Source organism: Piliocolobus tephrosceles, chromosome 10 (assembly GCF_002776525.5).
Source record: "Piliocolobus tephrosceles isolate RC106 chromosome 10, ASM277652v3, whole genome shotgun sequence".
Taxonomy (NCBI): Eukaryota; Metazoa; Chordata; class Mammalia; order Primates; family Cercopithecidae; genus Piliocolobus; species Piliocolobus tephrosceles.
The window spans coordinates 48,316,426-48,340,663 of NC_045443.1; the positions used below are offsets into that span (position 1 = coordinate 48,316,426).

The 24,238-nt window shown below is 42.0% G+C and overlaps 1 protein-coding gene and 1 pseudogene across 4 annotated transcripts in view; both read right to left on the minus strand.

The window, feature by feature from the left end:
- The window catches only part of TFCP2 (transcription factor CP2), a 79,621-nt gene that overhangs the window by 24,278 nt on the left and 31,105 nt on the right, over nucleotides 1–24,238 (minus strand). For all 3 annotated transcript variants that reach the window (XM_023211111.1, XM_023211110.1, XM_023211109.1), the window contains exons 2-4: nucleotides 2,681–2,832; nucleotides 1,728–1,804; nucleotides 393–498 (exon numbers count right to left, since the gene is read on the minus strand). In XM_023211111.1, coding sequence (XP_023066879.1) covers nucleotides 393–498; nucleotides 1,728–1,804; nucleotides 2,681–2,832 — 335 coding nt within the window. The remainder of the gene's footprint in view (nucleotides 1–392; nucleotides 499–1,727; nucleotides 1,805–2,680; nucleotides 2,833–24,238) is intronic.
- On the minus strand, nucleotides 8,497–9,885 carry LOC111541996 (annotated as a pseudogene). Its single transcript, XR_002731414.2, has one exon. The product of XR_002731414.2 is annotated as a prohibitin pseudogene (transcript).

A 24,238-nucleotide genomic window follows, 5' to 3' on the forward strand; every position in this document is an offset into this window, starting at 1 on the left:
TCCTGCCTCAGCCTCCCGGGTAGCTGGGACTACAGGCGCCGCCACCTCGCCCGGCTAGTGTTTTTTTGTAGTTTTTAGTAGAGACGGGGTTTCACCGTGTTAGCCAGGATGGTCTCGGTCTCCTGACCTCGTGATCCGCCCGTCTCGGCCTCCCAAAGTGCTGGGATTACAGGCTTGAGCCACCGCGCCCGGCCTGTTTATACTTTCAACTTCAATTTTGGTATCATTTTAACTTGTATTACTTAAAATTTTTTATGCTTAATAAATACTTTCAAGGTTTATACTAATTGAGCTTCACAAGCATATGAATCAAGGTAAACGTCAAATAAAGAAAACCAACTCTCAGTCCATAGCTAAAGGCACTTCCTAGGCAATAGATTTTCTTAACTCACCTATGTCAAGAATTCTGTCTCCAGGTCGGTTCCACCTCCAACCCTCTAGCTGCTGATGCTCAGTGTACTGTAGCCTTCTGTCATGGAACACCACACGGAATATACTCTAAAAGGATACAACAAAATCAGATGATAACAGGACCTCTTGAGAATCAGTGCTGACAAAGAAAAACTAGCAGGACTCACTGCCAGTTGGTTTCTAAACACAATCTAAAATTATTTTTCTTAAGATCTGCTTCACTCTAAAACCCATACCATACTAAGTGCTATTTCAGGATAAAATTTAATAATTTCTCAGATATAATCTTTTATTTTTTTTTTTGAAACGGATTTCTCTCTTGCTGCCCAGGCTGGAGTGCAATGGCACCATCTCAGTTCACGGCAACCTCCGCCTCCCAGGTTCAAGGAATTCTCCTGTTTCAGCCTCCTGAGTAGCTGGGATTATAGGCATGTGCCACCACGCCTGGCTAATTTTGTATTTTCTGTAGAGACAGGGTTTCTCCATGTTGGTCAGGCTGGTCTCAAACTCCCAACCTCAAGTGATCTGCCCGCCTCAGCTTCCCAAAGTGCTGGGACTACAGGCGTAAGCCACCGTACCCAGCCAATTTCTCAGATATAATCTTTATAGTTAACTGGTACCATATTTAAAACTTGGCTTAAACTTCAGTCCGATGGTAAGTAGGCATAAAGGACTCCCCTCTGAAGCATTGCTGCATGCCTCTTCTGTTATGCCATGGCTTATCTGGCTTAGCTCTTCAGATGTATATGAAAAACTCACCAAGTGCCCTGCTTGCTAAGCCACCACACAACCTGTAAACACTGAGGGTAGGTAGAGCCTATTTCCATCAACTTTCCTTTTGTTACTTTTACTTTGTAGTAGTGTCTGTTAATTCCTCCCATCATCTTTTGACAAAACTCCTGTTTCAATTGTGCTGTGAATTATCACAGACTAAGAGAACTGCTCTTCATCAAAGTAGCTTCTGTTTTCCTCGCTATAAGACTAAGTATCAAAAAAGACACTCAGGCTTCTCTAAAGATCTCAAGGAGGTTACTTTACTCCAAAAGAACTTCACTGAGCCAGGGGTGATTACCCTGGACAGGGAGTGGTAAGCGTTCTATTTCTGCAGCTCTGAAAAATTCATGTGAATAGTGGGGCCTACTCTGACCCCAAAGAAATAACACATCAGCTTACCACTCTGCAAACAAATTACGGCACGCAAGAGATACCATCAAGCCCTTGGAAGCAAAAGAACATTAACAACAAAAACAAAAATTTAAAATCACAAAAGAATTAATAAAAAAAAATTGTACAGAAGAATGATTTATTCGTTTTACCTTCACCAATTTGCCATTAATTTCTGGAAGTTCTCCAAGTTTCCTATTGTCTAGCATTCGAATTTCATAAGACTGTCCTAGAAGAAAAAGTAATTACATATTATATTCATCACAACTTAACTTTGCTAGATTCAGAAAGAATAAAATTCAGTTGGTTGAATATACAATAGTATAATAATATTATTAGTATTAGTAACAACAACTAGAAGCCTTTACTAGATGCTCAGCCCTGTGCCAAGTATTGTCACACATTATCTCATTTAACTGATATACCTTTCTAAGGTATTACCAATCCCATTTTACAGACAAAGAAATTGAAACTTAAAAGAGTTTTAGCAACTTGTCCAAGGCCACACAATTGGTAAATAATAGAGCCAGGTAGAGTAATACTTCTCAGACAGTAATCAATGGGAGGGTCTAGGGAACATGATTAGGAAGAGGAAGCTGGGAACTAAAAATGGACAGCTAAGCAAAAGAAGCTAGTAATAGATATCAAGTATGACATTAGAACTCAAATCTCTGAAGTAGGACTTCTAGTTTGATAGGTTACACCAGAAAGATCTAAGTTTTTACATATAAGTGTACCTAATAAAACATCATAAATGGCCGGGTACAGTGGCTCACGCCTGTAATCCCAGCACTTTGGGAGGCCGAGGTGGGCGGATCAGGAGGTCAGGAGATCCAGATCATCCTGGCTAACACGGTGAAACCCCGTCTCTACTAAAAATACAAAAAAAATTAGCCAGGCGTGGTGGCACATGCCTGTGGTCCCAGCTACTCAGGAGGCTGAGGCAGGAGAATGGCGTGAACTCAGGAGGTGGAGCTTGCAGTGAGCTGAGATCACGCCACTGCACTCCAGCCTGGGCGACTCTGTCCCCCACCCCCAAAAAAAAAAAAAAACTCATAAATACTGTAGGCCTGCAATAGTACTAATGAATGAGGAAGCATCTAACCTTGATTGAGATACGTTAGGGTTTCATCATGGAGTTTCACTGCTGGAGAGGTAGCAGCACAAAGCACATATTGAAAAGGCAGGATTTTATTCTCATTATCAGGAGGCAAACTTGACTCTTCTTGCTTAAAAATGGGCAATGCAAGGACATCACTAAAATAAAACAAATGATTCACATTAAATATCTGGCAATTGTGCAAAGGCAGGTTTATTGTTAAATCATTTAATTGCAATGCTTTGGAAAGCCATAAACATTACTCACCTTGGTGGAGTTTCACCCCAACAATTCCATTTAGATTACCTGCTGTGATATCCCCCTGACCACAATAGTGTGGGTGATGACAGATATTCACTGCTAAAACCACTAAGTGTTAAAGAGAATGTTTCTAGGAATCATAGACTGGGGTTCCTAAAAGGACTCTGGAAATTATAAACAGAGTTCTAAAATGTATAAATCTAGGACACTCAGTAATGTCTTTGTTCTCAGAAAGGCAACAACTGTACTACCTGTATAACCATATCAGCTGATTTTCTATAAGGACTAAAATAACTTCTACAATTCCTTAGAAGCCACATGAAAAGGACAAATCAATAACGAGTATATATTTCAAGGTCATCTTACATTCTGGGGAATAACAACTAATATTGAGATATTCCTACAAGCCATTTCCTCTAAGAAAAAGCTTTTTGTATCTATCAGTTTATCTAAACTTGCAAACCAAAGACATACATCCATCCTTTGTCAGTAGGAATGTAAAACCACACTCATCCTTTGTCAGTAGGAATGTACAATGACATAAACACTTTAGGAAAAGGTTTGGCAATTTTTTATCAAATTAAACATGCAGCCAGGCGCAGTGGCTCATGCCTATAATCCCAGCACTTTGGGAGGCCAAGGTGGGCAGATAACCTAAGGTCCGGAGTTCGAGACTCGGCTGACCAACATGGCGAAACCGTGTCTCTATTGAAAATACAAAATTAGCCAGGAGTGGTGGCGCATGCCTGTATTCCCAGCTATTCGGGAGGCTGAGGCAGGAGAATTGCTTGAACCCGGGAGATGGAGGTTGCGGTAAGCTGAGATGGTGCCATTGCACTTCAGCCTGGGCAGCAAAAGCCAAACTCCATTTAAAAAAAAAAAAAAAATTTAATTAAAAAAATTTTAAATTAATCAGGCATCTATTGACCCCAGCAGTTCCACCCATTGGTACTTATCCAAGAAAAATGAAAACATAAGTCCACTCAAGACTTGTTATAAATGTCCACAGCATAAAAGCAAAAACTAGGCCAGGCGCAGTGGCTCACACCTGTAATCCCAGCACTTCGAGAGGCTGAGGTGGGTGGATCACCTGAGGTCAGGAGTTTGAGATCAGCCTGGCCAACATGGTGAAACTCCGTCTCTACCAAAAATACAAAAATTAGCTGGGTGTGGTGGTGCAGGCCCGTGGTCCCAGATACTTGGGAGGCTGAGGCAGGAGAATTACTTGACCTCAGGAGGCAAGAGGTGCAGTGAGCCGAGATCGTGGCACTGCACTCCAGCCTGGGCAACAGAGCAAGATTCTGTCTCAAAAAAAAAAAAAAAAACTGGAAAGAAGCTCAATGTTCATGAGTAAGAGAATGGATGTACAAACCATGGTATATCCATACAATGAACTACTCAGTGAAACAAAGGAATGCAACATGGATGAATCTCACAGATATAATGCTCAACAAAAAAAGCCAGACACGAAGAATGCATAATGCATGGTTCTGTTTATATGACAGACACGAAGAATGCATAATGCATGGTTCTGTTTATATGACAGTCTAAAACAGGCAGAGCCGAAGAGAACAATGGTTTCCTGGTGGGGCAGGGGATGACTTGGAAGGTATATAAGGGAACTCTGTAGGGAGATGAATATGTTTTATACTATGATAGGTCTGCTACACAGTTGTAACTCTTAACAGCTTATTTTTGCATCTCACTGTAAATGAATTTTACCTAAAAAAAAAAATTTATTGAATAGAAGATGGGGAATAGGTAGAAGTAAAACTAATGAAAGAGGGCTAGGTGTGGTAGCTCACGCCTGTAACTCCACCACTTTGGGAGGCCAACGCAGGTGGATCACTTGAGGCCAGGAGTTCAAGACCAGCCTGGCCAACATGGTGAAACCCCATCTCTACTATTAATAAAAATACAAAAGTTAGCTGGGTGTGGAGACACACATCTGTAATCCCAGCTATGTGGGAGGCTGAGGCACGAGAATCGCTTGAGCCAAGATTGTGCCACTGTACTCCAGCCTGGGTGACATAGTGAGACTGTGTCTGAAAAAAAAAAAAAAAAAGATAAAAAGAGTAGTAACAAGTCGATGACTGTTAAAGCAAGGTGATGAGTATAAGAGGATTCATCATATAATTCTGTTTACTTTGTATATGTTTGAAATTTTCCACAGTAAAGTTTTTTTAAAAAAAGAAAAAATATACATAGGCCACAGAGTACTTCTGGGTACAAAAGAAAAGGAACAGGGCACATGAAATAAAAGAAACAATTAAGATTCCCTTGGCCGGGCACGGTATGGCTCACGCCTATAATCGCAGAACTTTGGGAGGTCAAGGCGGGCAGATTACTTAAGGTCAGGAGTTGGAGACCAGCCTGGCTAACGTGGTAAAACCCCGTCTCTACTAAAAATACAAAAATTAGCCAGGTGTGGTGGCGCGTGCCTGTACTCCCAGCTACTCAGGAGGTTGAGGCAGAAGAATTGCTTGAACCCGGGAGGTGGAGGTTGCAGAGAGCCGAGATCACGCCACTGCACTGAAGCCCGGGAGACAGAGCGAGACTCCATCTAAAAAAAAAAAAAAAAAAATTTTCATCTAAAAAAAAAAAAAAAATTCCCCCCAAAAGATTAGAAGTCAGGAATCCAGCGATTTTTTTTTTTTTAAGACAGTCTCGCTCTGTCTCCCAGGCTTGAGTGCAGTGGCACGATCTCAGCTCTCTGCAACCTCCACCTCCCGGGTTCAAGCGATTCTCCTGCCACAGCCTTCCAAGTAGTTGGGACTACAGGCACCTGCCACCACGCCCGGCTAACTTCTGTATTTTTAGTAGAGACAAGGTTTCACCATGTTGGCCAGGCTGGTCTCAAACTCCTGACCTCAAGTGATCCGCCCACCTCGGCCTCCCAAAGTGCTAGGATTATAGGCATGAGCCACCTCACCCAGCCCAGAGATTCTTGTTAACATTCCCCATGTTCAAAATGGAATACATTCAAACCTTTACCTATAATTTAAATATTAAGCTTATAAAGAGACCAAAATGCTTCTTTTTAACCATTCACAGATGAAAAAGCAATTCTTTATATGTACCTATATCCCTCACCAGTACACACATTTTCCCCAATACATCAGATTACAGGGTCACTACCTTCAGGCAAAGACACTATTGACAGAAAGTTGACTACACTCTTATGAATTTTACAGACAATATTATAAATTATTACTGGAAAATAAAACAAGTAGCAAATGTTCTGATTATTGACTTCACACACAGGTATAATACAAATTTACTGGCATGAACACTAAAAAAAGGAGGGGTGGAAGAGAAGAAAATTTTTCTTTCTGTTGATGTCTGAATAACAATAATATGTTATTATTTGAATCCAGTAAGACTTGATGCAAACCAGTTTTCATGAAACAGTTTTCTTTTTTTCTTTTTCTTTTTTTTGAGACAGAGTCTCCCTCTGTCACCCAGGCTGGAGTGCAGTGACACCATCTAGGCTCACTGCAACCTCTGCCTCCTGGGTTCAAGTGATTCTCCTGCCTCAGCCTCCTGAGTAGCTGGGATTACAGGCACCTGCTACCACGCTCAGCTAATTTTTATATTTTCAGTAGAGACAGGGTTTCACCATGTTAGCCATGCTGTTCTCAAACTCCTGACCTCAGGTAATCTGCCCACCTCAGCCTCACAAAGTGCTGGGATTACAGGCGTGAGCCACCGCAGCCGGCCTATGAAACAGTTTTCTCATCGTTAAAAAATATTTCAATGGCCAGAAACATAAAAGGCACTTTCTTTTCCTTAGGCTTTGCTCATATGAGTTAAGAGTGGAGAATGTTGAGGGAATCTTTCTTCCTGTCCATATTAATTTTTTTCCACATGAAACATATTGTTCCCTTGAGACTATTTACAACTGTAGAAACAGAGTTTTCTAAAAAATTACTCTGTTGTAGTTCTTTTATTTCTCAAGATCAGGAAGTTACCAGTGCTCTCATAACAAAAAGTATAGAAAATAAAGTAAAACACCACAAAACTTAACACAGTGTTAGCATTTGGAAGCCTTTTCTGTCTTATCATTCTCAAATACATCACATCTGATGATTCCTTAAAAGATCAGTAAAGATTACTAGATATCAAGGCAAATAGGATTTTGAAACATAGCAACAGTTCAACCTTTATGAATGTAGGGTGGCTATTTTTTCTTCTCAAGTATCACTGCCAACCAAGGTTAATAAACAGCAACCATTCCTAGTCTTCTCAGGATCATGTGGCATTACACCTAATCCGTGACTAAGCAAAGGATTGTCATCTGGGGCTAGAATTCTAAAACTGATTCTCAAAGTTACCCCTAAAACTAACACAAAACAGTACAGCCAAACCAAATACACAAGACTATATTTCCTCATCAGAGAGTTTAAGATCTATAAACCCCAAACATATTTCAATTATTCATAATCTTGCTACACTGCATTTCTTCTAGTCTGCTGTGGGAGCAAAAGTACCATTCAGTTCCACATTCCTAGAGATAGAGGCTAAAGGTCACTGGAAATATAATTCTAGGTCCCTATTTATACCAAAACAAAAACAAGTGCATCCAGAAAGAAACGGTTTTGGAAATCCAAGTCTGCTCTTCCTTAGAGGTGAGCTTAGATAAGGAAAACCCAAACCCATTCTGGTAGATTCTAAGTAGCTGCTGCCAATGTATAATTTAACATTTTATTATATTTTCTGATTGCTTTATGCATTTAGTTCATTTCTTTTTTTTTTTATTTTTTAAAATTTTTTATTTTTTGTAGAAATGGAGGTCTTGCTATGTTGCCCAGAGTGGTCTCAAACTCCAAGCCTCAAGTAATCCTCCCACCTCTTCTCCCAAAGTGTTGGGATCACAGGCATGAGCCACTGTGCCTGGATTAATTAATTTCAATGAACCATAAGCTATTTGAAAGGAAGACTTCTCTTTCCTGTTCTTAGCAAATATTCACTGATATGATGTATACTTTTGTTTTGTTAAATAAAAACTATAGGAGGCCACTAAACTCCTATACTAGGCCCCAACAAAGCAGACTAAAAATAAAAATGGAGTCATTCTACATTGTTCTACATTGTTAAACCTAAACTAAGCTATCTTATCTTCTAAGAAATCAGGAGAGACAGAACACCTAATGTCTCAAACAGGACAGTTTAAATCTTCAAACAGCACGATAATGAAGTTCTCTCTGCTTTAATCCTCACACAAAAATAGTAGCCTGAAGTAGCCTGATGTTAACCAACCAGCCACTTTTCTTTTTTTCTTTTTTGAGGGGGGTCTCACTCTGTCACCCAGGCTGGGGTACAGTAGCGTGATCAAAGTTCACTGCTGCCTTCCATTCCTGGGTTCAAGGGATCCTCCAGCCTCCCAAGTAGCTGGGACTACGGGTGTGCACCACCATGTCTGGCTAATTCTTAAATTTTTGTAGAGATGGGGTCTGATCATGTTGCTTAGGTTGGTCTTGAACTCCTGACCTCAAGTTCTTCTCTCTTAGCCTCCCAAAGTGCTAGAATCACCGGCATGAGCCACCTGGCCCAATCAGTTATTTTTTTTTCTTCTTCTTTTTTTTTTTTTTAAGAGTTCTGAAGTGATTTTACTTTTATTTCCTTCACTTTAAGCCAATTATGAAATTTCACCATGATTTCTGGGGTGTGGGGGGAAGGCGGTGTTTAAGAATCATCGGGGCTGTGGCCTAGTCAGCCTGCGGAGGTGCAGGCAGGGTAGGCCCTCATGGGGCAGCCGGAGGAGCACAGACTGCCCTGCCAGCAGGTAGGTCATGTTCCGAGAGCGTGAGAGCTGTTAACGCAATGTCCTCCGTGGCTTCCAGTTTGCACAGCTTGATCAGGCCGTCCCCTGCCATGGCCAGTGAGTTGGCAATCAGCTCGGCTGCCTTGGAGTCGCCCTCAGCAGAGACCATGGCCGCCTTTTTCTGCTGCTCAGCCTTTTCCATCATAAATCTGGCCCTCTCTGCTTCCTGCTGAGCCACCTGTTTGGCTTCCACCACTTCTGTGAATTCCTTCCCAAAGGTCAGATATGTCAAGGACACGTCGTCCAGGATGAGCCCAAATGGGGCTGCTTGCTCTGTAAGGTCGATGCTCACCTGCCTGGAGACCAACTCTCTCTGGGTGATTACTTCTCCAACATCAAAGCTAGCCACCACTGACTTGAGGATCTCGGTCGTGATGGACGGCAGCGCACGCTCATCATAGGCCTCTCCGATGCTGGTGAAGATGCAGGAAGCTGGCTAGCGACGGGCGGGAAGATGATACGCAGTGTGATGTTGACATTCTGTAAATCTTTGCTACCAGTGATGACCGGTACATGATGTGGTGGAGAAAGGCAGTCAAAGATAATTGGTTTCTGTACCCATGGGATGAGAAAGTGAGTCCCTTCCCCTACCACAATGTCCTGTCATTTTTGTCCTGGAATCAGTCAAAGATGACAGCTCTGTGCCCAGCATCCACATTATATAAGGCAGAGTTCACATGCCTCCTGCAACAGCTAAGGTCAAGCCAAACTTACCATGGACTCAAACACTTTGGCAGACATTGTTTTCTTCTGCGGGACCCTCTCGCACCTGCTTCCACTCTGACCCCCACATGAATCAATCAGTTATTTCTCTATTGTTCTCTCTCCCTCTCCTAGCCTTACAAGAAAAAGTAACTAATACACTGTTCTTTGCTTCTGCTTCCTTTAGCCCTTCTGTCTAACCTCTTCTGCTCAGCTCACTGGAACATTACTATATTTTATGGAATGATGTCTTACTCAATTCTAGAATCACAAAGAAAGCCAACTGAGATCTTTTAAATTTGCTATAATTCTATCCTTTGATAGGTTGTTTGCATTCACCACAATACTCAGCACTATATACACTATAATCATTTTGGAATTTTTGATCTTACCCTCTCTCTGATCAAAATATAAAGATACAGAAATCACAGGCTGGGCGTGGTGGCTCACACCTATAATCCCACCACTTTCAGAGGCCGAGGCGGGTGGATCACTTGAGGACAGGAGATCAAGACCATCCTGGCCAACACGGTGAAATCCCGCCTCTACTAAAAATGCAAAAATTGGCCGGGCACGGCGGCTCACGCCTGTAATCCCAGCACTGGGAGACCAAGGTGGGAGTATCACGAGGTCAGGAGATCGAGATCATCCTGGCTAACATGGTGAAACCCTGTCTCTACTAAAAAATACAACAAAAATTAGCCGGGCGTGGTGTTGGGCACCTGTAGTTCCAGCTACTCAGCAGGCTGAGGCAAGAGAATGGCGTGAACACAGAAGGCGGAGCTTGCGGTGAGCCAAGATTGCGCCACTGCACTCCAGCCTGGGCAACAGAGCGAGACTGTCTCAAAAAAAAAAAAAAAAAGCAAAAATGAGCGGGGCGTGGCGGTGTGCGCCTGTAGTCTCAGCTACTCAGGAGGCTGAGGCAGGAAAATTGCTTGAACCCAGGGGCGGAGGCTTCAGTGAGTCAAGATCGCGCCACTACACTGCAGCCTGGTGACAGAGCGAGACTCCATCTCAAAAAAAAAAAAAAAAAAAAAAAAAGATATAGAAATCACACCTGTTAAAAGGATAAGTTGAGTATATGTTAAAAACATATACCGCTAAATGGAAATCCAAACCTGAGCATGAAGTCATAGCAGAAAGCAACTGAGTGAAAGGAAGAGGAATAGAAGCAATATCAGGAGTGATCTTTCTTGAATGTAACTAAGATTCCACAAAGAGCTGCTTCACAGTCCTCTGAGGTATAAATTACCCTTTTGAGAAAGGGCAGCCCCTGAATGGTCTCTACTAATTCATAACTGTGGTTTAGCTTTCTTCCTTCAGGCCTACCAGCTGTTTGAGATGCCCTGTTCTAGAAAGAGCCTAGAAAAGGGAGAAGAAGAGGGTTGAAGAGTGTTACCTTGAGTAAGAAAGGCAGTAGACAGCATCTAAGGAACTTAGAAGCTAACTTGGGACAATAAGATGTCATGAATTTCAACTTTCCTATTTGTAACCCTCATTTAGCTTCCACTAAATGAGAATAAAGCATTTGAAACAAAAGCATGCTAACATCCCTATGTTAGCTACAGCATGAAAGGGCAACAGCTGAAGAGACTACACTCTACTCTAAGGCCAGCTTCAAAAGACAAAAAATATCCAGCAAACAATTGGCCATAACAACTTTAAGAAAATAGACTGATTTTCTGGGATTTGTGGGAAGGATGTAAGGTCAGATCAGGGAGGAGACCTGGCAAGGACAGATGGCCCTGTGATTTTACCATAAAGCCAGTGATGATAAAAGATTTCTGCTATGGAAAAATCTCATACAACTAAAAAGCAGCATATAAGATTTTTTAAATTTGCCTTGCTAATTATTCTATCATCCAGAAGGTAGACGAAATGAGTAGAATTATAATTTGGAACCTAATCTGAATAAGAAGAAATTGATCAGAAAAGAAGTAGTGGATGCCTCAAAAGAAAACAACCAAGGCAGATAGGCAGGCAGAAGGTCAAGGGGCACAGCTAGATGCAGCAACTAGACTCTGAGAACAGGCTTTAACCAGTCAAGGAGACAGGACCTAAGGCTGAGGTGCTAAAGACAGGACCTAAGTCTGAGGTGCCAAAAGGGAAGACAACAGGATTGAGGTTCTCAAAAATGAAATTCTGGCAATCTCACATTATTTAAGATAGATGGGGGAAAAAAGAAGGGGCTTATCTAAAGAGACTAGCTGGAAAGCTCACCAATCAACTCAGAATTAGACAGACATACACAACATATATAAAAAGAAAGAAACTATTTTTAAAAATTGCACTGATGTGTCACCAAGAAGGAAGCTGAAGCTGAAGCCCAGAATGTGCTGAGACTTGCAAAAAAGGTAAGGAAGACACAGGCCCACTCTTTGATGTAAATAGCATATTACTAATTAATATAAAGCAGAGACATAACATCTCAATTCCTGTTTTTCTTCTATCTTTTCTGACAAGAAAAATCATCTTGAAAGTAGAAAGAAAAGAAGAAATATTAGGAAAACTAGATTACTGACCAAGATAAATAAGGAGACTGTCAAAGAGTGCCTATCTGTCTAAATGAATAAAAAATTCCTGGATGAATTCTACACCAGAGAACTTGAAGAATCTGCAGATGAGACTCATGAGTGACACTTTGGAAACCCAGACAAGTCTCATGATTCTAACAACCCCAAATATCACATTAGCTTTGTGTGTCTGCAGAAGCAATTTTCTTTTCTTTTCTGTTTTTTTTTTTTTTTTTTTTTTGAGACGGAGTTTCACCCTGTTGTCCAGGCTGGAGTGCAGTGGTGCGATCTTGGTTCACCGCAACCTCTGCCTCCCGGGTTCAAGCAATTCTCCTGCCTCAGCCTCCTGAGTAGCTGGGATTACATGTACGCACCACCACGCCCAGCTAATTTTTGTATTTTAGTAGAGATGGGGTTTTACCATGTTGGCCAGGTTGGTCTCAAACTCCTGACCTCAAGTGATCCACCCAACTCAGCCTCCCAAAGTGCTGGGATTACAGGTGTGAGCCACCATGCCCAGCCTGCAGAAACAATTTTCAAAAAGAAGGGAGAATATATTCTCCGTACCTTATACTAGAGTTGATGTGATGTGCAGAACAACCAAGACTGCAGAATAGGTTACTAAAAGAATAGTTCATTAACAAAAATTAGTATCAGGAATATCTAGAAGCCATAACCAAACTCCATTTTCCTTTTTTTATATGGTTAGGCCAGCAAATGCTATAGGCATAAACATAATATCTGGATTTCAGCAAGGCATAAAATAAAATCTCTCTTGATATCACTGTGCAAAGGGAAAAAATATGAATTTTTTAACTTGAAAGTTAAGAGGCTTCACAGATAATTATACAACTGTACCTAAAGAGTTGCAGATAAATCTGGAAGAAGGCTCAGTAGTATGCAACGGGGCCCAGAGTAACCTGTCCTTTGCAACGTTTTTTTATAAATGACTTGGATGAGAATATGGAAAGGAGGATGATCAAATGTGCAAATGACAGGAATCTGGGATGGGAAAGTAAACACCCTGTATGCCATTATCAACTTTTTAAGTAATTCTAAGTGGCTGGAACAGGAGGCTAAATTTAAGGGGATCATATTTAATAAGGATAAATACAAAGTCATAAGCTTAGAACAAAAAAATAAACAATAACAACAAAATGTCACAGGACAGTGAGAAATGACTAGGCTTTTAAAAAAGTCTATTTCAAAGAGACAAACAGTGTGTTACAGCTGCCAAAATCACTGATACCAGGTTTCATTAAAAGCAAAGTCTGAATGAAGAAAATGTCATTCTCTATGCAAATCAGACTACACTTGAATATACTTAGTTCTGAATGTACACATTTGAGAGGACTTAAAATATCTAAGGAGAGGCTGGGCATGGTAGCTCATGCCTGTAATTCCCAGCACTTTGGGAGGCCAAGGCGGGTGGATCACGAGGTCAGGGGTTCGAGACCAGCCTGGCTAACATGGTAAAACCCTGCCTCTATTAAAAATACAAAAAATGAGCTGGTCATTGTGGCAGGCGCCTGTAATCCCAGCTACCTGGGAGGCTGAGGCAGGAGAATCTCTTGAACCTGGAAGGCGGAGGTTGCAGTGAGCCAAGATGGTGCCACTGCATTCCAGCTCGGGCGACAGTGCAAGACTCCATCTAAAAAAAAAAAAAAAAAAAAAAAAAACTAAGGAGAGAGATAAGAATAAGTGAGGTGACCTAAAATCATGTCATATGTAGAGTAACTGAAGGGAAAGAGGATTGCTGAAGCAAAGAAGTATTTTTCGTTCTATCCTGTAAAGAGATTTCAATAGCTCAGGGTTGGATGAGCTGACCTCTTTAAAAGGGTCTCCAAATCATTTCCATGATTTTATTATTCTAAAAAGACTAAATGTTGTGAGACTGTTCAGGTATTAGAAGCTGCACTGGAAGGAAAATGGGCACAGGGAATTTTTTTGGCAGGATAAAAATGTTCTAAAACTGGAAGGAAAAAAAAAAAAAAAAGCTCCATTGGAGCCAGGCACAGTGGCTCACACCTATAACCCCAGCATTTTGGGAGGCTGAGGCAGGAGGACTGCTTGAGACCAGTAATTTGAGACCAGCCTGGGTAAAAAATAAGACCCCATCTCTACAATAACAAATTTTTAATTAGCTGGGCATGGTTCTGTGCGTCTGTAATCCCAGTTAATTGGGAGGCTGAGGTAGGAGGATTGCTTGAGTCTGGGAGGTCGCAGTGAGTCATGATTGTGCCACTGCACTCCAGCCTGGGCAACAAAATGAGACCCCATCACAAAAAACCTACAAACACAAAAACAACATTAAAAATGGAAGCTGTTGGCCAGGCGCAGTGGCTCACGCCTGTAATCCCTGCACTTTGGGAGAACAAGGCAGGTGGATCACCTCAGGTCAGGAGTTCAAGTCCACCCTGGCCAACATGGCAAAACCCTGTCTCTACTAAAAATATAAAAATTAGCTGGGCGTGGTGGTGTGTGTCTGTAATCTCAGCTACTCAGGAGGCTGAGGCAGGAGAATCGCTTGAACCTGGGAGGCAGAGGCTGCAGTGAACCAAGATCACGCTACTGCACTCCAGCCTGGGTGAAAGAGCAAGACTCAGTCTCAAAAAAAAAAAAAAGCACTGGGCTGTGTTTAGGGATCCTATGTATTATTAGAAAATACTAACTGGCATATAGTCTCCTCTGATAGGAAATACCACTAGTTCACTGCTATTACAAAGTCCAAAGCATATTTTCCATCTGCTGTAGAAGGCAGAGCCAAATGATAACTATAAAACTCTACATACTGGCTAAACCAACTGGCTTATAAATCTGTCTATACTTAAAAAAACTGGCCAGGCATAATGGCTCACACCTGTAATCCTAGTACTTTGGGAGGCCAAGATGAGTGGATCACCTGAGGTCAGGAATTCAAGATCAGCCTGGCCAACATGGCGAAACCCTCTACTAAAAATATAAAAATTAGCTGGGCATGGTGGCAGGTGCCTGTAATCCCAGCTACTCGGGAGGCTGAGGTAGGAGAATCATTTGAACCTGGGAGGCAGAGGTTGCAGTCAGCCTGGGTGACAGAGTGTGACTCCATCTCAAAAAAAATTATTTGTACATTTGTGTACTTGCCATGACAAAACAAGAAGTAGACAAACTATAATAAAATAAATAAAATATAGATAACATCTAGGCATACTAAATCTTCTATATACCAAATACAACAGGCCCATCAGTATAGTTTTGTTCTATCACAAACAATCTCTAAAAATGATATTCTTGGTTAAAGTTAAGATATAAAAAGGTTTTCAGTTCTCAGAGAACTTCTACATCTTATGAACATCCACTTGGCCAAAGGTGAACTATGCTCTCAGTATAATGAATGATACTCTCAGATCTTCTAAACTGTCTATGAACAAGCTGAGTAAAATATATATTTCCTGAAATACCAATAACTCCCTTTAAAAATATTTTTTTTTCACTCAAGGTGGCCTTGAATAACTCCCCTTTTGAAAAGAAAACTTCAGTCATTCAAAGATTTATTACCTACTAAGTACCAGCTACTATTCTAAGTATGAAAAATCACATATCAATTTTTTAAAATAAAATTCTTTTGTTTCTTTTCCTTTTTTTCTCTTCTTTTTCTGTTCTTTTGGTCTTCAGTGTTTCAGCAGCAGTAAATAAATGGTATACCTTTTTAAGTTCTTACTACTTTTTTAAACACAAAGTTTATGACATCATCTCTTCTCTATTTTGTACTCACTTCCCCCTAACCAATTTACAGCTAAGTTCCTTTTCATTTATGCCTAACTTTCAGCTAAACACTTGCTAGATAGTTCCTATCTAACTGTAATAGAACAAGTGTTAAAATAGAGGAACAACTGGTTGGGGGCAAAATGAATATAAATAAAATCTGAACAATCCAAAAGTAGTCAAGTTTTAAATATCATAAAAACCGCCCAAGATTTCATCACTAGGCTGCTAAATGTGACTTTGGTAGCTAATCTCCAAAGATGGTCTCAGATGACCCACACCTCTTTGTATTCACACCCTTTCGCATCACGCCTTCCACACTGGATATGGGCTGGTAACTTGCTTTAACAAGAATGTGGGAGAAATAACAGTGTGCAAGTTCTGGTTTAGGGATTAGTCTTTCTTTTTTTTTTTTTTTAGACAGAGTCTTGCTCTATCACCCAGGCTGGAGTGCAGTGGTGCCATCTCAGCTCACTGCAACCTCCACCTCCTGGGTTCAAGTGATTCTCCTGCCTTAGCCTCCCGAGTAGCTGGGATTATACACATGTACCACCATGCCTGGCTAATTTTTTGTATTTTTAGTAGAGATGGGGTTTCACCATGCTGGCCAGGCTGGTCTTGAAGTACTGACCTCGTGATCCACCTGCCTCTGCCTCCCAAAGTGCTGGGATTACAGGCGTAAGCCATCGCGCCCGGCTGGGTCTAGTCTTTAAGAAGGATTGCTAGCTTTCACTTTTGCACTTTTGGGAACTCTGAACTGCTAGTAAGAAGTCTGGCTACTCTGTTGAAGCAACCACATGGAGTGGCTCAGTGGAGATGGGGAGGTCCTGAGGCTACACGGAAAGACAGCGAGCTCCAGCCAACCCAGTGTCCCAGCAGAGCCCAGCATCAAACATGTAAGTAAGCCATCTTGAATGTCCCAGCCTAGGCCTCAGAATGACTGCAGCCTCAGCCTACTGATTCCACATGAAGGACAACTGCATGGTCAATCCATAGATTCATGAGAAGTCATTGTTGTTTTGAGCCACTAAGTTTTTGTGCGTGGTTTGTTATGCAATAAGATAACAAAGCTTCTAAAAAATTTCTTTGTTCTAAAACAAAACTTAATAGTAATGGTGAATGTGCAAAGGAAAATATTAAGTCAACCTTACTTAGAACAGTTTTACTAAAAAAAAAAAAGGTACATTCCAAAAGCCACTGTATGACATTTAAGAAACAACAAAGCATAAAACTATCTCAGATTACAATATAACTCATCTGAACTTAAATTACCTTTTAAAACAATTTAATGCTATAAAACCTTTAACTACATTGCCAATAAAATATACCTATTTTCACTCTTTTTTTTTTTTTTTTAAGACAGTCTCGCTCTGTTGCCCAGGTGGGGTACAGTGGCACAATCACTACTCACTATAGCCTCAGCCTCTTGGGCTCAAGCCATCCTCCCACCTCAGCGTCCCAAAGAGCTGGAACTACAGGTGTGTGCCACCATGCCCAGCTAATTTTTATATTTTTTGTAGAGATGAGGCTTTGCAATGTTGCCCAGACTGAGACTGGTCTCAAATTCCTGGGCTCAGGCAATCTGCCGCTTTGGCTCCACAAAGTGCTGGGATTACAGGCGTGAGTCATCATGCCTGGCCTTTGTTTTCACTCTTTGGGTAAAGAAACAGTGTTGGCTGGGCGTGGTGGCTCACGCCTGTAATCCCAGCACTTTGGGAGGCTGAGGCAGGCAGATCACCTGAGGTCAGGAGTTTGAGAACAGCCTGGCCAACATGGTGAAACCTTGTCTCTATTAAAAATACAAAAATTAGCCAGGCGTGGTGGCAGGTGCCTATAGTCCCAGTTACTTGGGAGGCTGAGGCACGAGAATCATTTGAACTGGGGAGGTGGAGGTTGCAGTGGCCTGAGATTGCACCACTGCACTCCAGTCTAGGTGACAGAGTGAGACCCTATCTCAAAAAAAAAAAAAAGAAAAAGAAAAAGAAAGAAAGAAACAGTGTTAAAGAATTTGAACAATATGGCCAGATCCAAAAATTAAGCAACTGGATAAGAAAACAAACAAAAAATGTATAAGAAACAGAGAAAAAAGGAGAAAATAAATGTGTGTAACAGTGTAGCCCCATTAAAGGAATGATGGGATGATTATCTTCTTTCTTCCCTCTTGTCACACACTCTGGTTTTGTGGCTTTCAACATCTTGAAATACCATTCGTATTAGGTAAGCCATTTTATATCCAGACTCAGTAAACACATACATATATTTGTGCGTCTACAGAACTGAAAAGTTTCATGAAACAATACTTACTAATTTTGGTATTTTTTTTTTTCTTTTTTGAGACAAGGTCTGGCTCTATTGCCCAGGCCCAGGCTGGAGTCCGGTGGCGCCGTCTTGGCTCACTGCAACCTTCACCTCCCGGGCTGAAGCCATTCTCCCACCTCAGCCTCCTGAGTAGCTGGGACTACTACAGGCATGCACCACCATGCCCACCTATTTTTTTGTATTTTTAGTAGAAATGGGGTCTCACCATGTTGCCCACACTGGTCTGAAAACTTGTGAGCTCAAGCGATCTGCCAGCCTCAGCCTCCCAAAGTCCTGGAATTACAGGCATGAGCCACCCCGCCTGGCCTTGGTAGTCTCTATTTGACTTCATTTTAAATTTTTACTACAACCTGAAGTTTGGAAAAAACACTGCTCTAGTCTTTTGTGCCCCTTAGAACTTTGTACCAAATTAAATCAAGCTTATTTACAGTTCCTTTAACAGTATTTTTAAAACAAACATAATAAAAGACAAGTCTAAAAGATCATACTGTAATTCAGCTACTTAAGAACAGGAATAATATCTACTTAAATAGATAATCAAACAAATACAGGTTGGGCACTGTGCCTCACGCCTATAATCCCAGCACTTGGGAGGCCAAGGCAGGAGGATCACTTGAGCCCTGGGGTTCAAAACCAGCCTAGACAACATAGTGGGACCTTGTCTCTATAAAAAAATTTTAAAAATTAGCCAGGCGTAGTGGTGCGCACCTGTAGTCCCAGCTACTCAGGAGGCTGAGGTGGGAGGATCACTTGAGTCCTGGAGGTTGAGGCTGCAGTGAGCCGTGACTATGCCACAGCATTCCAGCCTGGGCAACAGTAAGATTCCATCTAAAAAACAAACAACAACAACAACAACAAAAATGTACAGTTCAGGGCCAGGCACAGTGGCTCACACCTGTAATCCTGGCGCTTTGGGAGGCCGAGGTGGGAGGATCACTTGAGGCCAGGAGTTTGAGACCAGCCTGACCAATATGGTGAAACGTTGTCTCTACTAAAAACACAAAAATTAGCCCGGGGTTGTGGTGGGCGCCTGTAGTCCCAGCTACTCGGGAGGCTGAAGCAGGAGAATTGCTTGAACCTGGGAGGCAGAAGTTGCAGTGAGCCGAGATCATGCCACTGCACTCCAGCCTGGGCGACAGAGCAAGACTGTCACAAAAAACAAAACAAAACAAACAAACAAACTACAATCAGATCCTGCTTTTTAAGTCAGAAAGTATTTAGAAATAAAATAGTTTTCAAGTCATCTTCTGCTGTATTTGTATATTATATTACTAAATTCAAGTCAGGTCTGTATGAAAGGCATATAAATAGCAGTGGCTCTCAATCTTAGCAGCTGCACATTAGAATCACCTGGGGAGCTTTAACAACTCCCTTTCAGGCCATATCCCATGTCAACTAAATCCAAATGGGGAGGAGGGATTGGTGAGTTTAATTACTCAGTGCTATGTATTAATAAACTAAGAGAATGAATGGGTTTGATTTCTATGTCATCTAGAATGACCATCTTTTTATAGCAAGACTTGACTTTGCAGAGGTCCTCAGTGAGCTATCTTGAAACATTACCACAAAGGGTGAGGGTATGTGTTCAGGTCTACACATAGGGTGAAAATATTCAGTCTGACATGGTCTCAGTAAATCCCTTCAAACCTATTTTATTTTTTGAATTCATCAAATAGTCTTTGAGCACTTGCTATGTTCTAGGCCCTGTTTTAGGTGGCAGGAATATAGCAATAAACAAGTTAAAGAAGGTTCCCTGGCTGGGCGCGGTGGCTCACACCTATAATCCTAGCACTTTCGGAGGCCGACGTGGGCAGATCATGAGGTCAGGAGTTCGAGATCAGCCTGGCCAACATAGTGAAACCCCATCTCTACTAAAAACAAAAAAAAAAATTAGACTGGCGTGGTGGCAGGTGCCTGTAATCCCAGCTACTCAGGAGGCTGAGGCAGGAGAATCTCTTGAACCTGGGAGGTAGAAGCTGCAGTGAGCTGAGATCACGTCATTGCACTCCAGCCCGGACAACAGTGCGAGACTAAAAAAAAACAAGAAAAAGAAAAAGAAGGTTCCCTGACAGAACATAACATCACTGTCATCTAAATTTCTATCTCTTCACAGCAATACCATACTAAATTATTCAGCAAACCCCTCATGTTTTCTTTCTCTCCAGTTCACTGTCTTTACAGTATTAGTGATAATAAAGGAAGCATAAAGGAATTATTTTAAAACATACAGTAAAAATGATGTAACCTGAAAGGGCCTAGTATGCTTATAGCAGATGTTTTATGCAACTGCCCTGAGTAGCTTACCTCTATTCCCCTCCAGTTTCAAACCAGGAACATGGAAACACAAGTGAGCAGTAGATAAAAACTACACGATAGGCTGGGTGCAATGGTTCATGCCTATAATCCCAGCACTTTGGGAGGCCAAGGCAAGTTGATCACTTGAGATCAGGAGTTCGAAACTAGCCTAGCTAACGTGGTGAAACCCCATCTCTACTAAAAGTATAAAAAATAATTAGCCAGGCATGGTGGCACACGCCTGTAGCCCGTAGTCCCAGCTAGTTGAGAGCCTGAGGCAAGAGAATTGCTTGAACCCGGGAGGGGAGGTTGCAGTGAGCCGTGACTAAGCCACTGCACTTCAGCCTGGACGACAGAGAAGAGACTGTCTCAAAAACAAACAGCAACAAAAAAACTACACTATATCTGGATTTTATGCTGTCCCTGAGAGAGCTGTCATTTGATAGTCTTTCTCTGGGAATACTGGTTCTGGAACTGTTTCCCAGATGTCAAAACCGGGCTTAATGTTCTTTAAGCACTTTAAGAAGTGCTTCTCTAGCCGGGCGCGGTGGCTCACACCTGTAATCCCAGCACTTTGGGAGGCCGAGGCGGGCAGATCACAAGGTCAGGAGATCGAGACCATGGTGAAACCCCGTCTCTACTAAAAATACAAAAAATTAGCTGGGCGCGGTGGTGGGCGCCTGTAGTCCCAGCTACTCAGGAGGCTGAGGCAGGAGAATGGCGTGAACCCAGGAGGCAGAGCTTGTAGTGAGCCGAGATCGTGCCACTGCACTCCAGCCAGGGGGACAGAGCGAGACTCCGTCTCAAAAAAAAAAAAAACAAGAAGTGCTTCTGGAGTACAAATCTTTCTATTTCTTCAGCATGATTATGAGATCAGTTTAGATCATTGCAAGATACCAGATGTATCTCAAAGTTTGAGATGTACAACTTGAATTACCAAAAAATGAAGCTGATTTCCCTTTTTTCTCCTCAAGTCTTGCAGTCTCTCACATTTCTACTCTGCTGAATTATTTGCCAACTACCAATTATTTATACCTACCAGAAATGTGCTTTTATTTTTCTTTAGCTTATAAAGTCACTAAACACATCTAATTTCTGCTAACCTTATTTATTTTGGAAGCTGAAAAGTATCTATGTCAGATACAAATTTACTTCCAGGGAGTTTGTAAGATATTAAACATTTAATCAAAGAAATCTGAATCAGCAAAGCCCTACCTCAGGAGATTTACCAGATATAGGCCTACCTTCTTAGTTTTTTTCCATATATTATAGGATTAGCTCTTACCAGCCTACAAATCTCATTAAAACACTGCTAATTGAAAACATCACCTGTGGCATCATTAGTACTAGGCTCTTTTATTAAATTTCTGAAATCACTGACTCTTTCCAGTTAGGCAAAAAATGGCAACTCGCAACAATATTCATAGATTAAATATTCAAGGGAATCTGACTATTTTGATATAGAAAATAGAACTCTCATTTAAGTATTCAAAGATCAAATGTCTATCATCATAGTATGGCATAACTGGGAAAACATCAACAGTTTTTTTTTTGTTTTGTTTTCTTGTGACTAAGGGAATCCACACTTGGCCCTTTATAGTGCTGAGCGTCAAAGCTTCTTTTCCCATCCAAAATGTCTACCAGCTCATGCTTTTCTTCCTCCTTGCAGTTAGGCTTCCATCTTCACTGGCAAGCATCACTATTACCTCTCTATACTTGAGATTTCTTATGTCTTGCTCATCCTGTACTCCCTACCATGCCTGGCTTCAAAGTAGGACAATCTCTCTAGTCCCTCACTCCTCCCTGTACTTAAAGGCAAGCACAGACACTTTTCTGTTTTTATTTATTTATTTATTTATTCATTTTCTATTTTTCTTGTGTGCATGTTTTTTTGGGTTTTGTGTGTGTGTGTGTGTGTGTGTGTTTGAGACACAGTAGCACTCTGTTGCCCAGGCTGTAGTGCAGTGGTGCTATCTCGGCTTACTACAACCTACGCCTCCCGAGTTAAAGTGACTCTCCCACCTCAGCCTGCTGAGTAGCTGGGATTACAGGTGCGCTCCTGTAATCCCATGTAAACCATGCCTGGCTAATTTTTGTATTCTTAGTAGAGATGGGGTTTCACCACGTTGGCCAAGCTGCTCTGAAACTCCAGGCCTTAAGCGATCCAACTGTCTCAGCCTCCCAAAGTGTTGGGATTACAGGCGTGAGCCACTGGGCCTGGCGTACTTTTCTGTGTTTTAAGGCTGTAATTGCTGATGACTCTCAGGAAAATCCTGAAAGTACCAGAATACTTAGTCCTATGAAATGGTAAATAGGCCCTAACCATCTCTTCTCTTTTATGTTCAAAGTGATAGGACTTAGGAACATTTCTCCTCCCTCAGACCACACTTCTTTTTTTTTTTTTTTTTTTGTGAGACCGAGTTTCGCTCTTGTTGCCCAGGCTGGAGTGCAATGGTGAGAGGCTGGAGTTCAATGGTGTGATCTCAGCTCACCACAACCTCTGCCTCCTGGGTTGAAGCGATTCTCCTGCCTCAGCTTCCTGAGTAGCTGGGATTACAGGTGTGCGCCACCACACCTGGCTAACTTTCTATTTTCACTAGAGACAGGGTTTCTCCATGTTGGTCAGGCTGGTCTCGAACTCCCGACCTCAGGTGATCCACCCGCCTCGGCCTCCCAAAGTGCTGGGATTACAGGTGTGAGCCACTGTGCCAGGCCAGACCACATTTCTGATGAAGGCCTTTTCTTCTAAAATGGCCAGCAAATTCCCTAGAGATGTAACCAGTTAGATCTGATGATGTAATCAAAGCAGAAATGTTATTTGCCCCTTGTCTTTTATAGATAGAGAGTAAATTTGTATTTCTAAGGATATGCAGAGCAGAAGACACCCAGTTTACTAAGCTTCAACCCTTCTCAGGCATGATAACTAGCTTTTTATCATTATCCTCCAATCTGTAGCCAGAGTAACTTTTTTTTTTTTTTTTTTTGAGACGGAGTCTCGCTCTGTCGCCCAGGCTGGAGTGCAATGGCCGGATCTCAGCTCATTGCAAGCTCCGCCTCCCGGGTTTACAACATTCTCCTGCCTCAGTCTCCCAAGTAGCTGGGACTACAAGCACCCGCCACCTCGCCCGGCTAGTTTTTTGTATTTTTTAGTAGAGACGGGGTTTCACCGTGTTAGCCAGGATGGTCTCGATCTCCTGACCTCGTGATCCGCCCGTCTCGGCCTCCCAAAGTGCTGGGATTACAGGCTTGAGCCACCGCGTCTGGCCTCAGAGTAACTTTTTAAAAATGTAAATCTAGAAATGTTCCTTCTCTGTTTATAAAGTTTCAGCGGTTTCCCAATGTAATCATGACAAAGTGCTAACTCCTCAACATGTCTCCCAAAACCCTTCAGAACTGGGCCCAGTTTACCTTTTCAGTCTCATCTCTTGCCACACTTCCCATCTCTCTATACGTATGTATAGGGAGACTGTGTCTTGCTCTGTTTCCCAGGCTGGAGAGCAGTGGCGTTATCACAGCTCACTGCAAGCCTCAAATTCCTGGGCAATCAGGAATTCCTGGCCAATCAATCCTCCCACCTCAGCCTCAGCCTCCCAAGTAGCTGGACTATAGGCACACGCCACCATGCCTGGCTCATCTTTTAATTTTTTGTACAGAGAGGGCCTCACTCTCCTGGCCTCTCAGGATCCTCCTGCCTCAGCCTCCTAAAGTGCTGAGATTACAGACAGGAGACACTGCACCTGGCCTCTTTTCCCTTTTTAAAAGATTCAGCAGACAAACTGCAGTTCCTTCCCCTGCCCCCAGGCCTTGGGGTCCATCTGCTCTCTTCTACCTCAACTCAACTGCTATGATTCATTTTTTGCACATAAATTTGCATTTAATTCATACAATAATGCTGTGAGGTAGGAG